The sequence below is a fragment of the Mustela lutreola genome, chromosome 1, assembly GCF_030435805.1.
Source record: "Mustela lutreola isolate mMusLut2 chromosome 1, mMusLut2.pri, whole genome shotgun sequence".
Taxonomy (NCBI): Eukaryota; Metazoa; Chordata; class Mammalia; order Carnivora; family Mustelidae; genus Mustela; species Mustela lutreola.
The window spans coordinates 222,597,161-222,619,058 of record NC_081290.1 but is presented as its reverse complement, the minus strand read 5'-3'; the positions used below and the strand labels follow the sequence as shown (position 1 = coordinate 222,619,058).

Genomic DNA, 21,898 nt, shown 5'->3' with positions numbered 1-21,898 from the left:
TTTCATAATTAGCAGTGAAGGACAGTCGTATATCATTAAATGATGTCCTGTTGTGCTTGGATTGCCATAACAATATACCATTGATTGAGTGGCTTAAACTGTAGACATTTATTTTCTTACAGTTTTGGAGACTGGAGGTCCCAGGTCAGAGTCTGGCAGAGTCTGTGTCTGGTGAGGTCTCTCTTTCTGGCTTGGAGATAGCCACCTTCTTTCTGTGTCCTTGCATGGGAGAGACTAAGCAAACTTTGCTGTGTCTTCTTATAGGGATACTAATCCCATCGGACCAGGGCTCTACCTTCATGACCTCATCTAACTAATTACCTTCCAAAGACCCCATCTCCAAATACTAACCCATTAAAAATTAGGATTTCAGGATATGAACTTAGAGGAGATATAAACATTGGGTTCATAACAAAGGGTTAAACATTGAAGTACTCCAAATTAGTGAGTACAAGTGGGTGTGTTTCTGTCTTCTAAGGGGACATGTTATTGTCCCCTTGATGCAAATGAATATTCAAGAATGAGCAGGACTGTGGTTTATTTTATGTTACATTATTGAACATACTGGATCTCATTTGATGTCTAGTAATTGGAGCAAATTTTAATTTCTTTAACATTTCTACTGGTGGTAAGGCATAGAACTCTTGTGTCAGAACTTATATTTTCCAAAATCCTAATGGTCATTATTTACATTTCCCTAGTGTTTTACACTCATAGACTCCTTCTACATACATCATTCACAGTAAGCCTGTGAAATAGGTAATATCTTTGTTTTCTGTTTCAAGAAAATCTCATTTAGTATAATATTCATATTTGATAAAGAGTCTGATGTTTATTTATTTAAGTACTCTCTACACTCATGACCCTGAGGTCAAGAGTCCAAACCTGAAGTTCTCCATATTTAGGAGTCTGTTTCTTTGTTGTTTGTTTGCAGTTTGTTTGGGACAACATCATATACTTGGAGGGTATTACGCCAAGTGAAATAAGCCAGACAGAGAAAGACAAATACCGTATGATTTTATTTGTATATGGAATATAAAAAAAAAAAAGCACAACAGATGAACAAAGAAATGAAATTTGTGAGAGCTCCCAGAACATTGTCAGGCAGATCACTAGTCTCCAGGGTTTGGTGAAAGCCTCTTCCCTAGCTAATGCAACCAAGGGAACACCTGAAGATGTTGATGTCAGGGGCTCCTAACAAACAGCCCACTGAGCTCACCCTATAGTGAGGCTCAAAGTTAATGATCCTTCAGTATTTCCAGATAGCTTTATTTTAAAGAGCTTTGTTTACTCAATTTTAGAATGGCATGTTGGGGCAGAAGGAGAGGGAGAGAGAGAATCTTAAGGAGGCTCCCAGCCCAGTGCAGGGCCTGATGTAGGGCTTGATCTCCCAACCCTGAGATTGTGGCCTGAACCAAAATCAAGAGTTGGGTGCTTAACTGACTGAGCCACCCGGGCATCCTTGAGTAGTTTTATTAAGATATGATATTAAGATATGATTCACAGATCATTAAATTAACCCATAAAAGTTAACACAGTTTAATGTTTCTTAGTTTCTTAGTATAGTCACAGATTTGTGTAACCATCAGTATAATACATTTTTAAACATTTCCATCACACCTAGAAGAAACCCCCACGTTCATTAGTAACCATTCCCCATTACCCCTACTTTCTTTTAACTTCCTCCCAAATCCCATCACTAGGCATTTTCTTTTTATATAGATTTACCAATTCTGAGCATTTCCTATGAATGGAATGGTATCATATGTGGTGTTTTGTAACAGGCTTTCACTTAAAACAATGTTTTCAAAGTTTATATACCTTGTAATGTGGAACATTCCTTTTTATTGCCAAATAGTATTCTTGTATGGATATACCAATTTTATCATCAGTTCATCAGTTGATAGACATTTGAGTTGTTTTCACATTTTGACTATTATGAATAATGTGAACATTCATATACATCTTTTTGTGTAAACATATATTTTCATTTCTCTTGGGTATATACCTTGGTCTTAGTTGGAACTGCTGAGTCATTTGGTAACTATAGGTTTAACATTCTGAGGAACTTCCAAACTGTTTTCCAAAGTGGCTGCATCACTTCACATTCCCACCAATGATGCATGGGGGTTTCAGTTTTTCCACATCCTTGCCAATATTTGTTACTGTTTGTCTAATTGATTGAAGCTCTTCTAGTGAGTGTTAAATGTTATTTCATTGTAGCTTCTGTTTTTACTTTTTGTAACTGAAGTATAATTGACAGAGTTTTATTAGTTTCAGGGGTACAACATATTGACTCAACAATTCTATGCCTTACTCAGTGCTTACTTACCGTGACGAAAATAGTCACCACCTGCCTCCATCAAATATTCTTACAACATTATTGTTTATGTTCTCTATGCTGTACTTTTCATCTCTGTGATGTATTTATTTTATAGCTGGATATTTGTGCCTCTTAATCCCTCCTATTTATTTCACCCATCCACCCACCTGGGAACCATCAGTTTGTTCTCTGTATTTAAGAAATTGTTTTTGTTTGTGTGTCCATTTGTTTTGTTTTTTAGAAGTCAAAAATAAGAGAAATCACATGGCATTTGCCTTTCTCTGACTTATTTGATTTAGCATAATACCCTCTAGGTCCATCCACATTGTCACAAATGGCAAGACCTTATTCCTTTTTATGGTTGAGTAATATCCCATTGTATCTGTATAGCTTCTCTGGTCATTCATCAGTGGACACTCTGGTTGCTTCCATATCTTGGCTATTGTAAATAAGGCTGCAGTAAACATAGGGGTGCAGATATCTTTTAGATAGCGTTTTCTTTACTTTTTCTTTTCTTTTCTTTCTTTCTTTTTTTTTTTTTTTTGAGTAAATACCTGGTAGTGGATTTACTGGATTCTACTTTTAGTTACTATATTTCTATTTTTAATGTTTTGGGAAACCTCTGTACTGTTCCCTACAGTAGCTGTACCAGTTTATCTTTGCACCAACCGTGCACAAGAATTCCCTTTTCCCCACATCCTTGTCAGCACTTGTTATTCTTGTCTCTTATATACTAGCCATTTTGACTCATATGAGGTAATATCTCATTGTGGTTTTGATTTGCATTTCCTTGATGTTGAGCATCTTTTCCTTTATCTGTCATCCAACTATTTGTCTTCTTTCAAGAATGTCTATTCAGATTCTCTGCCCATTTTTAATCAGAAATTTGATTTTTAATCAGAATTTTGTAAGTTCTTTTTATTTTAGATACTAACTCCTTATCAGATGCTATCATCGCAGGTATTTTCTGTTCACTAGGTTGTTTTGTTTTGTTGATGGTTTACTTCACTGTGCAGAGGTTTTTATTTTGATGTAGTTACAATAGTTTATTTTTGCTTTTGTTTCCCTTGCCTTAGGAGACCTGTCCATAAATATGTTGTTAAGGCCAATGTCAAAGAAATTACTGTGCTATGTTTCTTTCTAAGAGTTTTATGGTTTTATTTGGGTACTTAATGTATTTTGAATTTATTTTTGTGTATGGTAAGAAAGTGGTTCAGTTTCATTCTTTTGTATATAGCTGTCCAGTTTTCCCAGAACCATTTGTTGAAGAGAATGTCTTTTTCCTTATTATATATTCTTACTCCTTTCCTGTAGATTAATTAATGACCATAAGGACATGGTTTATTTCTGGGCTTTCTATTTTGTTCTATTGTCTATTTTTGTGCAAGATTTGATTTCTACACCTTAGTGGTATATCTTGAAATCTGGAATTCTGATGCCTCTAGCTTTGTTCTTTCTTAAGAACAAAGATTCTACTCAGGATCTTACATACTTAACATACAAGTTTTAGGGTTATTTGTTCTAGTGCTGTGAAAAATAATAACAGCTTGTTTTTAAGAGGATTTAGTTTTTAAAAATATTTTATTTATTTATTTGATGGAAGAGACAGCAAGAGAACATAAGCCGGGGGGAGTAGGAGATGGAGAAGCAGGCTTCCTGCTGAGCAGAGAGCTGGATGCGGGGCTTAATCTGAGGACCCTGGGATCATGACCTGAGCCAAAGGCAGACACTTATTTTTTAAAGTCCTTTTTCCTTTTTGCCCTTCACCTTGGGTGCTCTCCTTTATCCTGTCTCCCGGATTATTGATCTGTGTTCTCTAACGTTGATCCTCTCTAGTGTTTTTTTTTTTTTTTTTTTTAATCTTGCTTATTATATTCTTCAACTCTGATTGGTTCTTCTCTATATTTTCTCTGTTTGTTAAAGGTGTCACCGAGTTCATCCACTCTTCAGTCTGATGGGCATCTTTATGTCAATATTCTGAACAATTTATCAAGTGGATTATTTGTCCTCATTTCGTTTAGTTTTTTTCTACAGTTTTATCTTGTTCTTTAATTTGACTCATTCTCTTCCGTCTCATTTTGCTCGGCTTTCTATGTTTGTTTCTATGAATAAGGCAGAACAGCTACTTCTCTTAAACTTGAAGGAATGGCCTTATGTAGGGATGTCCCTTGTGTTGTCTGGTGACTTTGGCTGGCTGGCTGGAGGTCCTAGAGCACTCTGCTGGGGCTGCCCTGGTGGCATGGGCAGAGTAGGGGTTGGTGCAGGGCAGGGTATTCCTGGGGCTCCAGTTGCAGAGGGCATGCTGGCTGGACAGCTGACGCTCAGCTGAGTGTGGCTCAGGGCTCTCTGCATTGAGGGCACCTTGGCAGGACAGGTAGACCTCAAGTGGGTGCAAATCAGGATGCCCCAAGGTACTCTGTCCAGGGGGTTCCTCGGTTGAGCGGCTGAAGCTGAGGTGGATGCAGGCCGAGGGGTTCCTTGCACTGTGCTGGGGATTCTCAAGCAAGTCATCCTGATCCAGCGTGGTATGGGTCTTGATGTTCTAGAGCACTTTGAGTCTGTGTCACACTGGCGAGGTGGCTGGAGCTATAGTGAGTGTGGACCAGAGTGTCCTGGTGGGCACCACCCTGGAGCCCACCGTGGTGGGGCTGGTGTGGGCTAGGGGTCCAGGGTTACTGAGGAGACAGGCTGGCTATGGCTGTCTGTTTGACGTCTGTTTGGATTCTAATTCTGCTTGCCCCTTTAAACTTTGCCTTTTTTTCTGTGCCTCTGGGCAGATGAATCTGCTCATTGTTCCTCAGTAGGTAGTCCCTTCCCTCTGTAGTTCACAACATCAGGAATGAGGATTCCCTTCACAGTGTCTGTCTCTCTTGCTGTTCTCTATGTGGTCTCTCCATCTTTGTGCAGAAGCTGTTCAGTCAGCCTTCGGCTCTTACTCAGGAGCAACTGCTCTATAAATAGGTGTAAATCTAGTGTGTCTGTGGAGGAGGTGAGTTTAGGGTCTTTCATCGCCATCTTGGACTGGAATCTTGCAAAATTTTAAAATTTTGATGAAGTTTGATTTATCTACTTTTTATTTTCTTATTTGTGCTTAAGTTACTTTTTGGTGATTCTATTGAGAATTAGCAAGGACTTAGGACCTCAGAAAATGAGTGGTTGATTTGTAGACTTTCAGTTTACTTTTGAAATTATTTGAGTAAGAAATGTTTTAAGGGGATCGTTGTCAGTGAATCACAAAATTTTGAAAAGATGTTTTAGAAAAGAGCAAAGATGGGACTAGAGCAGTATCCTATTGTGGTGTGTTTGATAAAATTCTATTCTTAGCCCCTTGCTGTACAGTGAAGCTCACTGATAGCTGCCTAGGGTGTTTGCAGATGGTGAAGGTATGAAATCATGTGCTGTCTTCTTGTCCCAATTTAATTTTATTCCAGAGCAAAACCCAAAGGACAAGATGGCCTCTTCTTGGGATAATAGGTTTTGTCAGAGCACCTACAGCAGACTGGATTTCTTGTCATTCCAGAATTCCTGGAACTGTGCCTTAATTCAAACCATTCTTTAGTAAATTATATTTAAGGCTATGGCATCATAGAGCCCTATTTCCATTTGAAGTTTGACTCTTGACTCAACATTCCTCTCACATGTCATCCAGCATCCATTTAGTCAGCTTCAGTGGCAAGATACTCATTATTTCTCAGGGGTCCCATTTTCATCTAACAGTGTTTGTCAGGATTAAAATGTATAAGGAAATTAGTATAGTGTCCACAAATACATGATAGCTCTTACTGTTTCTGCTGAAAAGTTTTTCCTTTGTTGAGTTAAAATGTCTCTTCCTGGAGCTAATCTCATTTAATCCTACCTTTTACCTCTTATGACTCTGTAGAATAGCTCTTTCAAAACATAGCCTTCAAATATTAGAGAATTAATATTATTATTATTATTTTTTTAAAGATTTATTTATTTGACAGAGATCACAAGTAGACAGAGAGGCAGGCAGAGAGAGAGAGAGAGAGAGGGAGGAGGAAGCAGGCTCCTCACTGAGCAGAGAGCCCGATGGGGCTCGATCCCAGGACCCTGAGATCATGACCTGAGCCAAAGGCAGAGGCTTCAACCCCCTGAGCCACCCAGGCACCCCGAGAATTAATATTATTTTTTAAAGAATGATTATATAAGCTAAATAGGCACAGTTCTTTTGATCTCTTCTTCTGTAACTTTTTTTTTTTTTTTTAATTGCCTCTACTTGGTTGTTAGTGGTTACAGTGGTTCCCAAACCTGTCTGCACATCAAAAATTGTCTAAGGGACTTTTACTAAGTACCAGTAATGCCTGAACGTGTAGGTCTGGTACGGGACACAAATGTACATTTTTAAAGAGTACCCCAGTTGATTCTGATATATGCAGTTTGGAACCTGCAGCTCTATAGCCTACTGAGAGATAAATCACAGTGTTAAGGGTTAGGAAGAAGAGGCTGTGACTTGCTAACCTGGTCCCATAAAGGAGGGTTTCTCAACTCCTGCACTATTGATATTTTGGGCCAGATGCTTATTTTTTGAGGGGAAAGCTCCTTTGTGTTTTAAGATTTTAGTAGCATTCCAAGCCTCTAGATGCCACTAGTCTAATTCTCTCCATCCCCCAAGTGTGACAAGCAAAAATGTCTCCAGATGTTGCCACATGTCTTTGGAGGAGAAAATCATCCCAAGTTAAGAGCCATTGCCGCAAAGAATAGGAAAATTCTAGTTTTGGTAGTTGGATAATAGCTAAAAGCAGCTCTCAATAATTCTTTCCCCCAGTGTTCTCTCGCATAAATAGATATTACAAGTGATTAATCATAAAATTGTGGGCTGGGTTAGATCTGGCTTATTTTAAATATATCAACCATATTCCAGTTTTTCTAATTTTCTTATATATAGTAGACTATGCGTGGTCTTTTAATGCACCATGAATCATAAGAAACTGCAGTCTTCTTTAAACCTTCCTGTTTATAGTATTAATAGCTGTATCAATTTGATACATCCTCTAATAGCAGGAAAAGAGTCCTCCACGTAGGTCTTTCAGTGCCTGTTTATTCTGATATTTTGTTACTGATATTTCCCCTTCTGTGTATATGCCACCTTCCTTCCACCTCCTGCCTAGAGCACTCAGCACCGGCTCTAGCAGAAGCATATACTCAGGACCAGCATCCTATGAGCACACGAGCTGTTGTCGGTCTAATCTAGGTCTGTATTCAATTTGTCTTGCAGTGAGAGCTTATAAGAAAATTGTTGAATTGAGACACATGCTGGAAATTGCTGAGAGCAACTTTAAACACCTGGGAGGGATAACAGAAGAAGATCTAAAGCAGAAGAAAAACCAGCTTGAGTCTGAAAAGTAATGTCCTCAAAACTCAAATGGTTTGTTTTAGTTACCTTTCTAAATGCTGTGTGAAGGTTTGTTGACGAACAGCTTGTTTTTCCATCCTTAGCAAAGAATGTAAGGTTCTCTCCAGTTTTTCTCTTAAGGCCCCAGACAGAGAAGATGTTAAGATTATTTTTAACTGTGGTAAAATATACTGTTAAGAGGTAAATGTATCCTCTTAACCATTTTTAAGTGTACAATTCAGTAGTGTTAAGTACTTCTACAGTTTTGTACAACCAATCTCCTGAACTCTCTTCAGCTTGTGAAACTGAAACTCTAGAGTTAAGACTTTAAAAAAAATCTATTTATTTTAGAGAGTGAGTGAGCCTGAGCAGGGGGAGAGGGAGAGGGAGAACCGCAAGCAGATTAACTGCTAAGCCCGGGGCCCGACATGGGGCTCAGTCCCAGGACCCTGAGCTCATGACCTGAGTGGAAATGAAGAGGCAGATGCTCAACTGGTTGAGCTACCCAGGCGCCCCAAGACTTTTTTTTTTTTTTTTTTTTTTTGAAACCATGGCTATTTTGAGCTTTTCAACCAACCGCCTCTAACCATTCCTGTCCAGTTGGACAGGAAGGGTGGGAGGGGGGAGCCAGAATTTGAACCTGAGTCTCTTGGACTCCAAACCTGTTATCTAAGATGACTATGATTCGGAACTTTTAATTCTAATGATAGCATTTCACTGTGAAGTGGTTATACTATTGATGTGATTTTGAACAGATTCTTTTTTCAAGATCGCTTTGCCTCTGAGCCAGAATGTACTTTCACGTCAGCTGAGACTGAAGTGTGTCTTCTGAGTGAGCTTTATTACTCTCTAGCATTGGTTCTCCACTTCATGTTGAGTACATCTTAAGATATATTCTTTAGGTACAAATTCCTGCTTTTAGGTCTGTTTGTCAAGAAAAACTGGGTAAGTATTGGTTTGAGGGATATCCTCTTGATTTTGTTGTTATCTGTTAGTTAGATCAGAGTCAAAATACAACAAAGCATTGTTGTATTACTGTGTCCTGGGAATGACTTTCCCCTTCTTATTTGCTGAATTCTGGGCTTGCACAGTGGGCATTCTTCTTCCCTATTCTCAGTCTCAGCCGCACACACTTCCATACCGGAGCTACTGCCGAATGCTCTTAAATCGCCCTCCTGGGAACCTGACATCCCACCCAGATTGCCTTGGGAATCCTCTTCCCCCCACCCTCCAGCAATAAGGCAGTGCTTGTTTATTCTGATATTTTGTTACTGATATTTCCCCTTCTGTGTGTATGCCACCTTCCTTCCATCTGGTTCAAGTCACATCATCTCTTGTCTGGATTTAGTTTAACATCTTCTTGATATGTCTCCCAGCTTCCTGTCCCTGCCCCCTAATTCCCACTCCCCCATTCCCTGCAGTCTGTTCTCAACACGGTGTCCAGAATAATCATGTTAAAACTTAGGTACAGTAAATCTCACATACCTTTGACTGAAAGAAGCCAGGCACTCAAAAATATGTAGTACACAATTTCATTTATAAGCATAGGCAAAACTAACCTAACATGATAGATACTCAGAATGTGATTCCTATGGCAAACAGAGGTTGCCTGGGAGAGGCATGGGGGACCTTTCTGAGGCAATTGACATATTCTATATCTTGGTCGTGGTGGTGTTCACAGGCTTTACACGTTAATCAAAACTCATGTTCAGCTGACATTTGTGTATTTTACTAATAGTAACTTACAAACCATTTAAAAACTACAAAAGCAAAAGTGAAGAAATCTCAGATCATGCCAATTCTCCGCTCAGACTCGCTGGTGGCTTCCCTGTTCGCTCAGAGAGCCTGAGTCCTTGCTGTGACTTCTAAGGCCCTGCTTTTCTGGCTCCCTTTGGCCTCTCCCAACCTATTGCTCTTCCTTTAAACTACTGCAGCCACATTGGCTTCTGCTTTTCTTCCAGTTCGCCAGGCATACTTCCGCCTTAGGGTCTTTACCCTTGCTCTTGCCACTGTCTGGAATGCTCTTCCCCTCCTTATTTCCCTTAGGACTCTGTTCAGAAGACCCCTTCTCAGTAAGGCGTTCCCTGGCCACTGTGTGCAAAGTGTTAGTCCTCTGCTCGACAGCATCTGATATCAATCACTTTTTCTTGCTTTTTTTTCTCCCGTAGCATTTTTCACCTTCCCCATAGTATATATTTGTTCATTTGTGCTCTTTCTTCCTCCACTGCTCAGGTAGGCCCCAGGAGGGCGCATTGGGCCTGTTTTGTTCATTGCCATATCACTGGTGTCTAGATCAGTATTGGCTCGTAGTAGACTCCCCATTCATACTTGTCAAGTAAATTATTTCTTTGTTTTATTTGCTGTACATGCAATGCCTGGATGCTTTTCACTATGGCCAAATTAATTGTTAGCTGATACTGGAGATTGAGAACAACTTTTTTTTTTTTCCCGACAGGACTATCAAGGAGCTGCAGGACCAGCTGGAGTACGAACGGCTTCGTAGAGAAAAATTAGAAGGTCAGCTGGATGAGTGTCGTGCAGAGGTGGATCAGCTCAGGGAGACACTGGAAAGGATTCAGGTCCCCAGCTTTGCTGTGGTTGGTGTCCTCCTTAGCACATTTCTCTCTCTCAAGAAGTATAGAAGAGTAGCTAAGAGCATAAGCTCTGGACTAGGACTCTTTGGGTTTGGTTCTTGGCCACAACCTTTTTTAGTTTGGACAAGTCATTTCACCTCTTGGCCGTACTTTTAAACTGGAGATAATGATTTATACTTTGTAAAGTGTTGTAAAGACTAAAGGAATATATCTCTCTACATGGCTATATCTTTATGTGTAATATGTGATCTGTACACACACATACATATGTATCTATCCATATAGGTACCAGTTAGAACATCATCCTCATTCATAAGTGTACAGTGTTAGACATAGAAGGAAAAAATACTTTTTTTTAAAAAAGATTTTATTTATTTGACAGAGATCACAAGTAGGCAGAGAGGCAGGCAGAGAAAGAGGAAGGGAAGCAGGCTCCCCGCTGAGCAGAGTTCCCAATGCGGGGCTCGATCCTAGGACCCTGGGACCATGACCTGAGCCAAAGGCAGAGGCTTTAATCCACTGAGCCACCCAGATGCCCCAAGCTTTTTACTTTTTGTTAAGATTTTATTTATTTATTTGACAGAGATAGTGAGAGAGGGAATACAAGCAGGGGGAGTGGGAGAGGCAGAAGCAGGCCTTTGGCTGAGTGGGGCTTGATCCCAGGACCCTGGGATCATGACCTGAGCTGAGGGCAGACGCTTAATGACTGAGCCACCCAGGCGCTGGAAAAAATAATTTTCTAATAAGCAGACTGATAAGAATTCCCAGACAGTTAAACTATGTATATTTTAACATTCTAAATAGCCAAAATAAAGTATAATAGAGTCCATGGAAGACAGCTTTAGCTCATCAAAAAAAGTTTTTAGTATATGTGATGCCAAAATAAGCATATCCTCAAAAGAAGTTTGAAGAGTAGAAAGGAGCCAGGGTGGGAGTTGTCGGTGCATCCCTTTATTCAGATTACAGAGTAATGAAAGCTAACTCTTGTAACACTTCACCTCTACAAAGTTCTTTCAGGTGTTATCATATGTCATTTGATCTGCTCTCATTTAACATGTGAGGAAACCGAGGCTTAGAGAGGTTGAGTGACTTGTCTAAATTCACACAGCTAGTAATGGTGGGACCAGTGTTTAATTTTTGGCTTTTGACCCCATAGCCTTAGCTCTTCTCATAATTTATAGCTAGAAATATGAATTTGAAATTCAGAATATAGCTCTGAAATACAGAAAGATGCTTTCGAGTGACAGGAAGGACAACTCTGTAGAAGGAAGCTGAAAAGGAATGAACATGGAAAACAGATACAAAAAACAAATATTGAAAAGCAGGTGGAGTATAGAGAATATAGTGAAAACAGCAGGAAACCCCCAGCGGTGCTTGTATTCAGGCCGCCTTGTCTCAGAGTAGACAGGCAGAGAGCACCCTGGGGATACACTGTGATCCTCATTCTCTCCTGTGAGTGAAGACAGCCTTGATGTGGCCCTTGGGGAAGCTCATGTGACACAGCGTAGGGCTTCAGGTACGCCTCATATTTTCCTTCCATACGGACATGTTTTCTTCAGTCATCACGGGTGAGTTAATTCTGTTCCAGACCCGTATCACCTTGAACCTGTTTACTGAAAAGCACTTCCTGGCTCCTTATATTTTGCACAAACTTATCATTAGTCTCTAATAGCTACCTTTAAAATATTAAAATAGTCTGTGTGCTTGTTGTAAAATGTTAAAAACAGGGCAGTTGTTCCCTTCCACACCAAGTCCCGGTCTCCGGAGGAAGCTATGGGGAACCGTTTGGCAGGCCTTATGTTCTACAATGTTCGATTCATTTACAAACACGTATGTGTGTTTGTCTGCATGTACAAATTCAAATGCTTCCGCCGTGTTTCAGTATTTCACCAGTCCTTAATTTCCCAAGAGGTGTAATTAATTATAATAACCCATTCTCTTGTTTTGTGGTGCTCACCTTGTACCACACTTAGCCTCCCGGGGGAGTTTTGCACAGACAGGCCAGCCCTCGCAGTCACAGGCTGTCAGCTAGAAGACTAGGGGACCCTTTCTTCCGTTAATGACCGCTGACAGTCCCAGCCTGGTCATTGCCTTGTCACTCTGGGGCAGGCACTCTGCCGACCCTGCCACCACAACAGGAACTGTGTTGTTTTGTCTCGCTCCTAGATGCCTCAGAGAGTACCCGAGCCTCACCTTCTTCTGAGTCCTTGCACATTGATTTGCCTGCCTAGAATACTGATGCTTTTTAGTGAATGTTTAAAATATTTTCTTACCCTCAAGTGTCTGTTTTCAGGGTTGGGTTTGAGTCCATACTCTCCAGCACATCCTCCTTCAAAAATTTGCTCTCTACCAGCAGTGTGTAGGTTTTCAGGAGAGCTGACTCGAGGGCTCTGTCCTCTGGGCCCACTGTTTATTTGCAGCCCTGCTCAAGGTTAATTGAATTTTTGTGAATGAGCGAATGTTGCCGACATCTAATGACAGCTGCAGTCCTGGTACTGCTTTTCTGAAAAAGTTTCTGAGTCTCAATTTCTTCTTTAAAAGGGGGAAAGCACTTACCTCACGAGATTGTATTGATGTTAAATGAAATACTGTGTGGAAATACTGAGGTATTTTTTATCTGGTAGTATTCATAGTATTTCTATTCCCCCTTCGGCATATCCTTTTCTCCTTTTTCCTTCCTTTCATTTTCTATATTCAAGTTGAATAAATATGGTCAGTAGATAAGTAAATGTGTAGAGCCCAGTGCTTCTGAGAGTAGGAGGAGTTAGTTTATTTGGGAGTCTAAATATATAAAGTAGAAGTTCAAAAGAACTTTCCATTCAGTGATCATTTCTATCTTCAAGAAATTCTGCCTTAATCTCCTGTCACCTTCTGGTCAGGACCTATGATTACATTCAGCTGTACCTTAAAGACTCTGCCCTGCAAAACAATCTGAGAATAGTATAATTTCTATCCAGGAAACAATTTCTCAGGGTAGTCTCCTAGGATAGTCTGACGTATATAATTCACTTAACTGATATTATTGATAATAATAACTATTACTGTTTTGATAACTATTTTTGTAGCCCAAGGGTGTGGGCAGGAACAGCTTGGGGAATAAGTTCAGGGGTCTGCCCAGCCCTGCCCAGGGTCTTGTGCCTTGTGCTGTTCTTGGAGCCCCTGCATTCAGCTCTGTCCAGACCAGCTGGGTGTGGGGAGAATTAGTCATAAAGGATTAACATCCAGTGAGCATCTATTGTATTTATAGCCCTCTCTTGCTCCTTCCCATGCCATTCGTTAAGTGAGCCCTCTGTGCTGGGTGTCGATGATACTGCGATGAATGAGAAATATTTGGAAACAGTGGCAGACAGAGTAGGTGGTAGAGGGATGTTGTGTAAACAGAGGAGGGAATGGAGGAACCAAGAAACGTGATTCCTAGAACGATGGGGCTTGCAACGATTCCAGGCTTTCTAACACTGCCCAAGTCAGAGAGCAGTAAACTGAGAAGTGCTAGGCTAAGATAAAAGCAGAAATCACTAGGTGTTCTCTTTTGGGGATGGGATATTTTGGGTACAGACAGGACTGGCTGATTTCTCTAGGTGTCCTCTAGTCTGTGAGGCAGCACAGAATATATGTACTGTCCCTCAGATTGGAAAATTTACACAAAATCCTAAAAGAAATTGAGTCCAGAGTTGAAAATAATAGCATGGCTCAATTTTTCCTGTGGAACAGATAATGGAGAAAGATGAAATTGTGTCTAGAGTAGTTATCTCATGTGGCCCTCTTTTCCTTTGTTTTTAGGAAGATGACTCTTCTTGTGAGTCAAGCAAAGAGAAGAAGCGAATTAAGAAAAAGGTGTCTTCTGGGGGAGTTTTTGTGAGAAGATACTAATCAGTGGAATAACTTTAAATAAACTTGCTTTATTTTTCTTGTAAATTGATACAAATGTAAATCTATACAAATTCTCCTCAGAGTTCGTCTTATGTATGATTCCAATTCTGAAGGCAGAGATATGTTATAGTATCAAAGGGATTGCTAAAATTCTATGCACTCAGCTGGGCTCCCCCTCCCAGAATATTTTTTAATATATTTATGTAGACAAGGCTCTACATTTATGAGGAATTAATTTTACAAGTATTAACAAAAACTTTATAAGTCTAGTAATCGAAAGAAATATAGACATTAAAAATTATTTTTTATTTTCTAGAGAGTATTATTTTTTAAACTTTTCAAATGACTTAAACATCTGGAATTGGGAGAAAATGCAAAATAAGATGAGTAAAAGGGTATCTTTACACTAACAACCAAATGCCTCTGGAAAGTTTTATATAAAATATAACTATGCTCTTGTAAAAGAAAAAAAAAAACCCGTATGTTTGCTAAAAATACTGATTTAAATAATCTGTTTTAGGATTCAATCCATTTTTCTGTCTTGCAAGCTTTGTAAGAAAGCATTATAAATATGAGGCCGACTGGACAGGATAATAGACACATGGCTTATTATTCTCTCTTCCCTCCCCCTGCTGTTGCAGACTAAAAAACAACAGGATTTTCAGTTCTGACTTCATGCCTTCCTTTCTAACTCTACCCACTTCCTCCTCAATGTAGCCAATTTGTGACTTGGGCGGTTGTCTGGATCTGCCTCCCTGTGAAAGGCAGCAGCCTTCTCTCCACACACCAGACTGCCCACCCTCTGGGCTCTGGCATGTACTTTCCCTGAAAAGCCATTCTGACGCCGCATCATTGGGACCAGTTTGCCCAGACATGAGTGTGTTTGCACGCAAGACTAGTTCGGGCTGGTCAGGGGTCTGTAAGCAAGTTTTTAAAAATGCCTTATCGATTCTTTTTGATAACCTTTATAATCAGTATTGTTACTTTCTCTGTAGTTTGCAAGAGGCCTTCGATCTGTAATAAAACATTTATTTGGTACTTAGTATGGGTTAGTCCTGTGCCCAGTCCTGTCCATGTATTATCTTGTAATTCTCAGCACAGCAGTAGGAGATAGGTAGAGTTTACAGATGGGATTTGTGCAGAATCACGCGGCACAGTGGAGCCAGGATTCTAACCTTAGTGGGGCAAGTCCAGAGTCTGCAATCTTAACTACAGGAATCCCCAAATCCAGTTTCTCACCTCCTGGGATTACACACAGCCTACCATCCAGCCTGGTGACCCTAAAGTGAATCTAGGCCCCCTCTCCAGTCTCTCTACCAGTGCAGTAGGAAATAACTAGAAGAGTGTTGTCACAGAAGCATGCACCCTTGAAGGAAGAGGTTCTCTGGTTGTCCCCCAGTGCCTTTTCTCCTTTTTCCACAGAGTTAGGAACTACCTGGGCTTGTGGCTGCTCAGGATAAAAGCTGACATCCCAGTCTCTCTTGCAGCTAAGACACCAAGTTGTGGCCAATAGGGTGTGAACAAAAAGTGTGTTTATAACCTCGGGGTCATGACCTTAAAGGGAAGGGGCTTGCCCACATCTTGTCCCTTTCCGCTTCTGGAATGTGAATATGGTGGTGAGTCACTGGACCCTGTGAATGAGGGCAACACCAGGGACAGCAGAACAAGAAGATAAAAAGGATCCTGTGCCTGGATACCTAGAGCTGACACACTAGCCTGGGAATGCGTATACCTAGACGGTAGGTAAGTGAGAATGTAAACCTCTTTGTTCTTAAACCATTATTATTCTGGGTCAATTACAGCCACTGAATCAAAATTGTAATACAACCCTGAAATTATATATATTTAGTCATAAATTACATATATGTATTATTGTCCGGTTATGCAGGTGTTATATAACATCCTGTTGTGTGTCCTGTTATGTGGTATTTCCCCACCACAACCAATTCTTGGATTTTCTGGACACCATTTGGGTGTTCCAACATTTCAGTTCTGACACTAACTTCCCAGTTAGCGTCCAACTCCACAGGTTGAGCTCAGTCCCAAAAGAATGTCGCCACTTCAGACACCCTTTTGCAAGTCCCACTTTGTCACGGATACTTCTGACTAATCAGCAGTTCAGGAAACCCCCTCCTCAGGTTCCAGTTGGTTGGAATGACCAGTATAATAGAAAGGATACATCCCAGGAACAGCCAAATGGAGGAGATGCAGATGGCAAAGTGTGAGTGAGAGGTGCATGGGGCTTCCACCCTCCAAGCACCCTGATGTGTTCCTTGGATTGGCCAGTGGGAACTGAACTCAACCTTCAGCTCCTCTCCTGTCTTCTTCCTTTCCCAGCAGTTGCGTTGGGAGGTCAGGGAGGCTGAGAGTTCCAGTCTATAATCACGCCTTGGTCTATCTGGCAACCAGTCCCCAGTCTGAAATTATAGAAGGGCTCCTGGCCGCATGTCCTCTCAGCATACAGAATACACACTTACTATTCAGGAAATCTGGAGGATTTTAGGAGTTTTGTGCCAAGAGAACAGAAGCTTGTAACTACCCCTATCAAGAAAGTGCAAGGGTTTTAGGAGATCGTGCCAGAAATTGGGGACAAAGACCAAATATATATAGATCTCTATATATTTCCACATTATGTTTTTTACACAAAAATTGGAGTGAAGATGTTATCTAACATCAAAATGTTTTTCCTCATGCCTTAGTTGTTTGTTCATCTCTTGACACACAGGCTTCAACTTGTAGGTGATGAGAGCACTGAGTAAGAAAGAGCCTGCCTGGCATATGACGACTGTGTGGCTTGTCTGCTGTACAGCCTTGGCAACCACGGTTGTAGGAAGTTACAACTGGGTGGCCTTAACTTCATTTAGCTTGTTTTTTTCAGCTGTAAAATAAGGATATTACCACCCACCTAAGAGGACTGCTTTGAAAAAAGAAAAGGTGAGCTAATATAGATTATTTAGCATATTCCCTCTTGTATAGTCAATGGCAGCTCTTATTCAACAACAACAATCACTAAGTTCAGCGTTGGTGACCACTGCTTTTTCCATTGCTTGTTTTTTTTTCTTTATATTAAAAAAAATTACATACTGTTAAATATTCATGTATCTAAATTCTTGAAGACTGACAAAAATAGGAATTATAAACTTTGATCTGTTTTTCAAATACAGTGAAGGGTTTTTACTGACTCTTCACTGGTCCCTATATAATCCTGCTTGGTCTACTTAGTCACCAAGTAGAAGTTTATTGAATTTAAGTGAATCATTAAAAAAAAAACAAAAAAAACACCTCTTCATTTTATGTAATAAATTTAAGATGGGTCCCTAAGAAGCAGGGATAAACTGGTATTTGTAAATTCAAAAATTTTTAAGTATATGTAATAATCAGAGCTCAAGTCATAGCAACTTGAAGATTTCACACCAGGTGTCCTACAGTTGCACTAGGGCACACATTATTTTAAAATTCCTTGTTTTAATTTACTGCCAAGAAACCCAGTCTCCATATATGGTAAGTTGCCTTGAAAATCCAAGCAACTTTGTTAGAACAAGATTTTATTTTCTATGAAAAAGTAACTGTGCAGCAGTTACCAGGGAAGCTGAATACAATAACAAGTATGTAGGCTTGGGAGTAGTTTTTAAATTTGCAGCAGACATCAAAGAAATCCTAAATGATACACATTTGTTCAAGCAAACACAAGAGAACTCTGGATCAGTTTCTATGAACCATGAAAAGGGTAAAGACAAAAAGCCTCTTTATCTCAATCAGGTTTTGAATGATAGCTTTTTAACATAATAAAATAAATAAAGGCGCACAAAACACCAACTCAAAGCGTATCTTCCCACTTAAAAATATTTTTTTAGTCCATATGTACTCTGAATAATCTTGCTGTATTGAGTATCTGCTGCAACTTCCATGTTCAGAGTAAACGTAGCCTGGCGTAGTGTTCTCAAGTCTGCGGCAGCAGCGGCATACTGTCATAGTTTCTCAACTATTTCCAGATTCTGTAAAATCCCAATGCTATTGCCAGGCAAGTAAACACTGAGGCTGTGAAAAGATACCATGTTATGGATCACGCATTTGATACTATTTTGCAGAGACAAACACAATACTGTCATCTTCAAATTAAACGAAGAGCACAGAACCAAGGAAATCCCACCAATTTTCTACCTTCAGTGTTTTGTTCCCAGAAAAATTATGCTAGGGGTAAAGTATATCCTTTAGGGCACAATAAATACCAATTTTAAAAAGCTTCCTATACTTTAAACGAGAATAAGGATGACAGTTTACAAATTATGTCAGTTAGAATCAATAATTAGTGCTTCAAGTCATTAGCATTACATTAACCATGACTACTTTTAAGTAATTCTGCAATCTAATTTTAGATCTTATAAGTGAGAAAACCTTACCTGTATTAAGAAATGATGTAGTTAAGCTAATAAAATAGACATCCATATCATCCATAAAAGTATGCCTTTCAGTACATTTAAAAACAATTTCATGATTATAAAAAATTTATAAGTGAAATTTTAATGAAAATCCTCTAAAAAATTACAGGTAGAAGAAAAGGCTTTTAAAGTAGTTAATATGCCACTGCTCTTTTATATATGGACATTTTGAAAACTTTTGGTTCTCCTTTAAGAAACTGAATCTGCGTGAAGCTTTTAGGGACTCCCTAGTTTCTAGTTTGTTTAAACAGCCTTGACTTTTAAAATAGAGAACCAGAGATAAAGGGCAAATTTTTATGACTAAAGATTCAAGAAACAGCCTTCCATAGTAAAGCGACTGTAATTTAAACACATAATTCCACACATTATCCTATTTGATCTTAATAACTAATTGAAATTTGGTTAATGACAAGGTCCTTACTTATTTTTTCATTTCCTTAATTTTAAGAAATGGGATTAGGTCTAAATCACAGAGGGAGGCTGGATATTGAGGAAAAAGAAGTAACATTTAAGTTTCTTGTCGGTTACACACTCTGGTCAATTATCCATTCATCCATTTGATCCTGATACTCTTTACCATGTTCCATGGCAGTGTGCTGAGCAATTACATACATTACCTTATTTAACCACAGTTAAACCATGTAAGATTGGTGATATTATCCCCTTGTAGAGAGAAGGCAACAAGTCCAAAGTTACAAACTGCTGGCAAGTGGTGGAACAAGGACTCAACATTATGTGTACCCGAGTCCAGAGTTATTGTTTAAAAACCATTCTGTTAATCTTATCCCTTGCCCAAACTGAAGGATTCAATCTGATTTGTCATTTCTTGAGCCATATAGTGCTGTGTAGGTGATTAAGTTCTCTGTTAACCCAGACAGCTGATAAATTTTCTTTGCCTACCAAATAAACACTTATTTACTGTGGAGGCGGCATTTCAATCATTTTTAGAATATATAACACAATGGTTACTATATTGAAGTTTCTGTTGTGAGTGGTTACCACGTCTCATTGGTGTTCTTTTGCTACCCAGGTTGCTTTCCCCTTTGTTTATCTTTCATGGCCTGTCAAGGACACATCCCTGCATAGGATGCTCAGGTGAGCATGTACATGTTACCTCATCAGTACTCTGTAATGTTAGCTTGTCTTCTTACTTGTCTGTTTGGAACAGAATCTGCTGCATTAACTATACAGATCACAGGGAATGACCATTATCTTACAGCTCTTATCTTCTTGGCAATAGTGACTTGGGTCAAAGAGTGGTGTCTGACTCAAATAGGGCCATTCACACGCCTTCCCAGGGATTTTCTGAATTGGAAATAAGGAAAGCGGTAATTTTTCTTCATTGGTGAAACTTGAATCATGAGTCTAGAAGCTACTAACAGTCATGTTTCCGATGGAGGGAAAAAGATGGCATAAGAGAATAAGGCAGATATTCAGAGACAAGATACAGAGTAAACTGTGATTCCAATTATCTCTGAGGTCAAGCTCTATCTATCTGTGCCCTTCCATAATTCAATATGTAAACTAATACATTAACCAAACTGATTACAATTTATAATTTTATAGGGATTTCTTTTCTAAGGAAATCCCAAGATCTTGAAAAGCTGGGGCTTTATTAGTATCTTTTTTTATTTTCCCTCTCTGCTCTTGATTAAATTCAGTATGTGCATAAGTGGAATATTACTGTTTTCTTGGCAACATCTCAGGTATTCTACATGCAATGGATCCACTCATGATGTTAATTTACCACCAAGAGTATGGGATTTTAATTTCCTAAAAGGCTTAACAGTAACAGCAGCAATAACAGATTTGAAGGATAAGGTAGAAGAAAGAAAATGCCTTCAGAATGGCTTTATGAAAAAAGGAAAGGAAGTAAACTCAGAAAAAGTATTTTTGTAAACAATGATGTATTAAATTCTTTTGTCACTGCCACTGAATTCTATTCAATTCTGCCTTACATTCAGCCACTACTGAAAGAAAGCTTTCTGGAGACCACCATCTTCAAACTGAGGGTAAAAGGGACTTTAAGAGACCGGTCTAGGTAGACACTCCAGGGTCAGGTCAGTGGAATCTGAGGCTCCTCCTAACCTGGGCTGCTCTGAGATCTGTTTTGAAAATGGGAATGAATACTGCAAACTGGGCTATTTTGTAACTTGTGAATCACCAGTGAACTGAAGATCTCTGGTTCCAGAGACTTTGCTAGAATAGTGGTTTTCAAAACTTACTTTAGCCTTAGAACTCTTTTTCAAATGAATCTTCAACAGAAGCTAGGTATTTTAAAAAGATAAAATATGTTAAAAGATTCAAGTTGAAGAGAGGAAGGGAGGTATTATGAGCTGAAGTCTGGGGGCTCCACATTTACTCTCAGAGGCTGCCCAGAAAACCACTGACAGTATAATCAGTTTTATTTTGGACAGTTCAGTAATATAAACCATTTTAGATGTGCATATCTTTTGGTCCCCCAACTTTAGATGTTCCTGAACAATTATATAGAACTACTAGCATAAGGGCACAATGATATGTGTGTGTGTGTGCACATGCCTCACACACGACTGTTGGGTATAATATCATTTCTAATAATGAGAAATCAGGAGCACAATGTTTGCTAACAGAGGTCTGGAGAAATTAGAGCATTTTCATACAATGGAATACTTTCTACTAAAAAGATACATATGTACAGATTTGCAAAGATAAAACATTTGGTTAAATTTGAAAAAGCTGTAGTCTGTATAATACAAATCCAGTTATTATTTGTAATAATCTGCAATACTTATATGCAGAAAACAAAGCCTAAAAAGAAATATATTCTAACAGTAAAACATAACTTTTTATAAAAAGAAAGAAAGCACTATGAAAGTAGGGCACTCTTCTCATTCCTTTGGGTTCTGTAACTGGGTCAGGTCACATGGTACTTGAGGAGCTCAGTATGTGACAATCTAATTTTTGGGTCTCTAATATTTGTGCTCAGCTGGATTCAAAGTAAAAGGTAATTTTCCCCCTATTCTTGCCATGGTTTTTGCCACTGTTTTAGTGACCTTTCTCTGTAAGTCCCCTAAAGTCCTTATGGAAGAACATAGGAATAAAAGTAAAATTTTCATTTTGTTTCCATTATGGAACAACCAATTTATCTCTGTATCACTTCGTACTTGTATTTATGTATTTCTTTGATATCCATATGCCTTTTCCTATTAGTAGGTTGCAGAGTCCCCCATTAAACTTATATCCTAAACTTAGTGCTGTTAAACTTCTATTCTTCCAGCACTGCCCAGTGATAAAGGAAACGTGTTCTAGATCCTCTTTTTTTTCTTTTGTGCTCCAT

At 39.2% G+C, this 21,898-nt stretch overlaps 2 protein-coding genes across 3 annotated transcripts in view; one reads left to right on the top strand and one right to left on the bottom strand.

Annotated features, from left to right (window-relative positions):
• The window catches only part of ANKRD42 (ankyrin repeat domain 42), a gene marked incomplete at its 5' end in the record, with an annotated part of 57,291 nt that extends 42,106 nt beyond the window's left edge, over positions 1–15,185 (top strand). Inside the window, 3 exons of the mRNA XM_059175373.1 lie at positions 7,560–7,686; positions 10,132–10,273; positions 14,051–15,185. Coding sequence (XP_059031356.1) covers positions 7,560–7,686; positions 10,132–10,273; positions 14,051–14,140 — 359 coding nt within the window. The remainder of the gene's footprint in view (positions 1–7,559; positions 7,687–10,131; positions 10,274–14,050) is intronic.
• Positions 15,186–17,637: 2,452 nt separating this feature from the next.
• Positions 17,638–21,898, bottom strand: part of CCDC90B (coiled-coil domain containing 90B) — a 44,214-nt gene continuing 39,953 nt past the window's right edge. For both annotated transcript variants that reach the window (XM_059187713.1, XM_059187722.1), the window contains exon 9: positions 17,638–18,178. In XM_059187713.1, the coding sequence (XP_059043696.1) occupies positions 18,123–18,178 (56 nt within the window). In that variant the 3' untranslated portion in view covers positions 17,638–18,122. The remainder of the gene's footprint in view (positions 18,179–21,898) is intronic.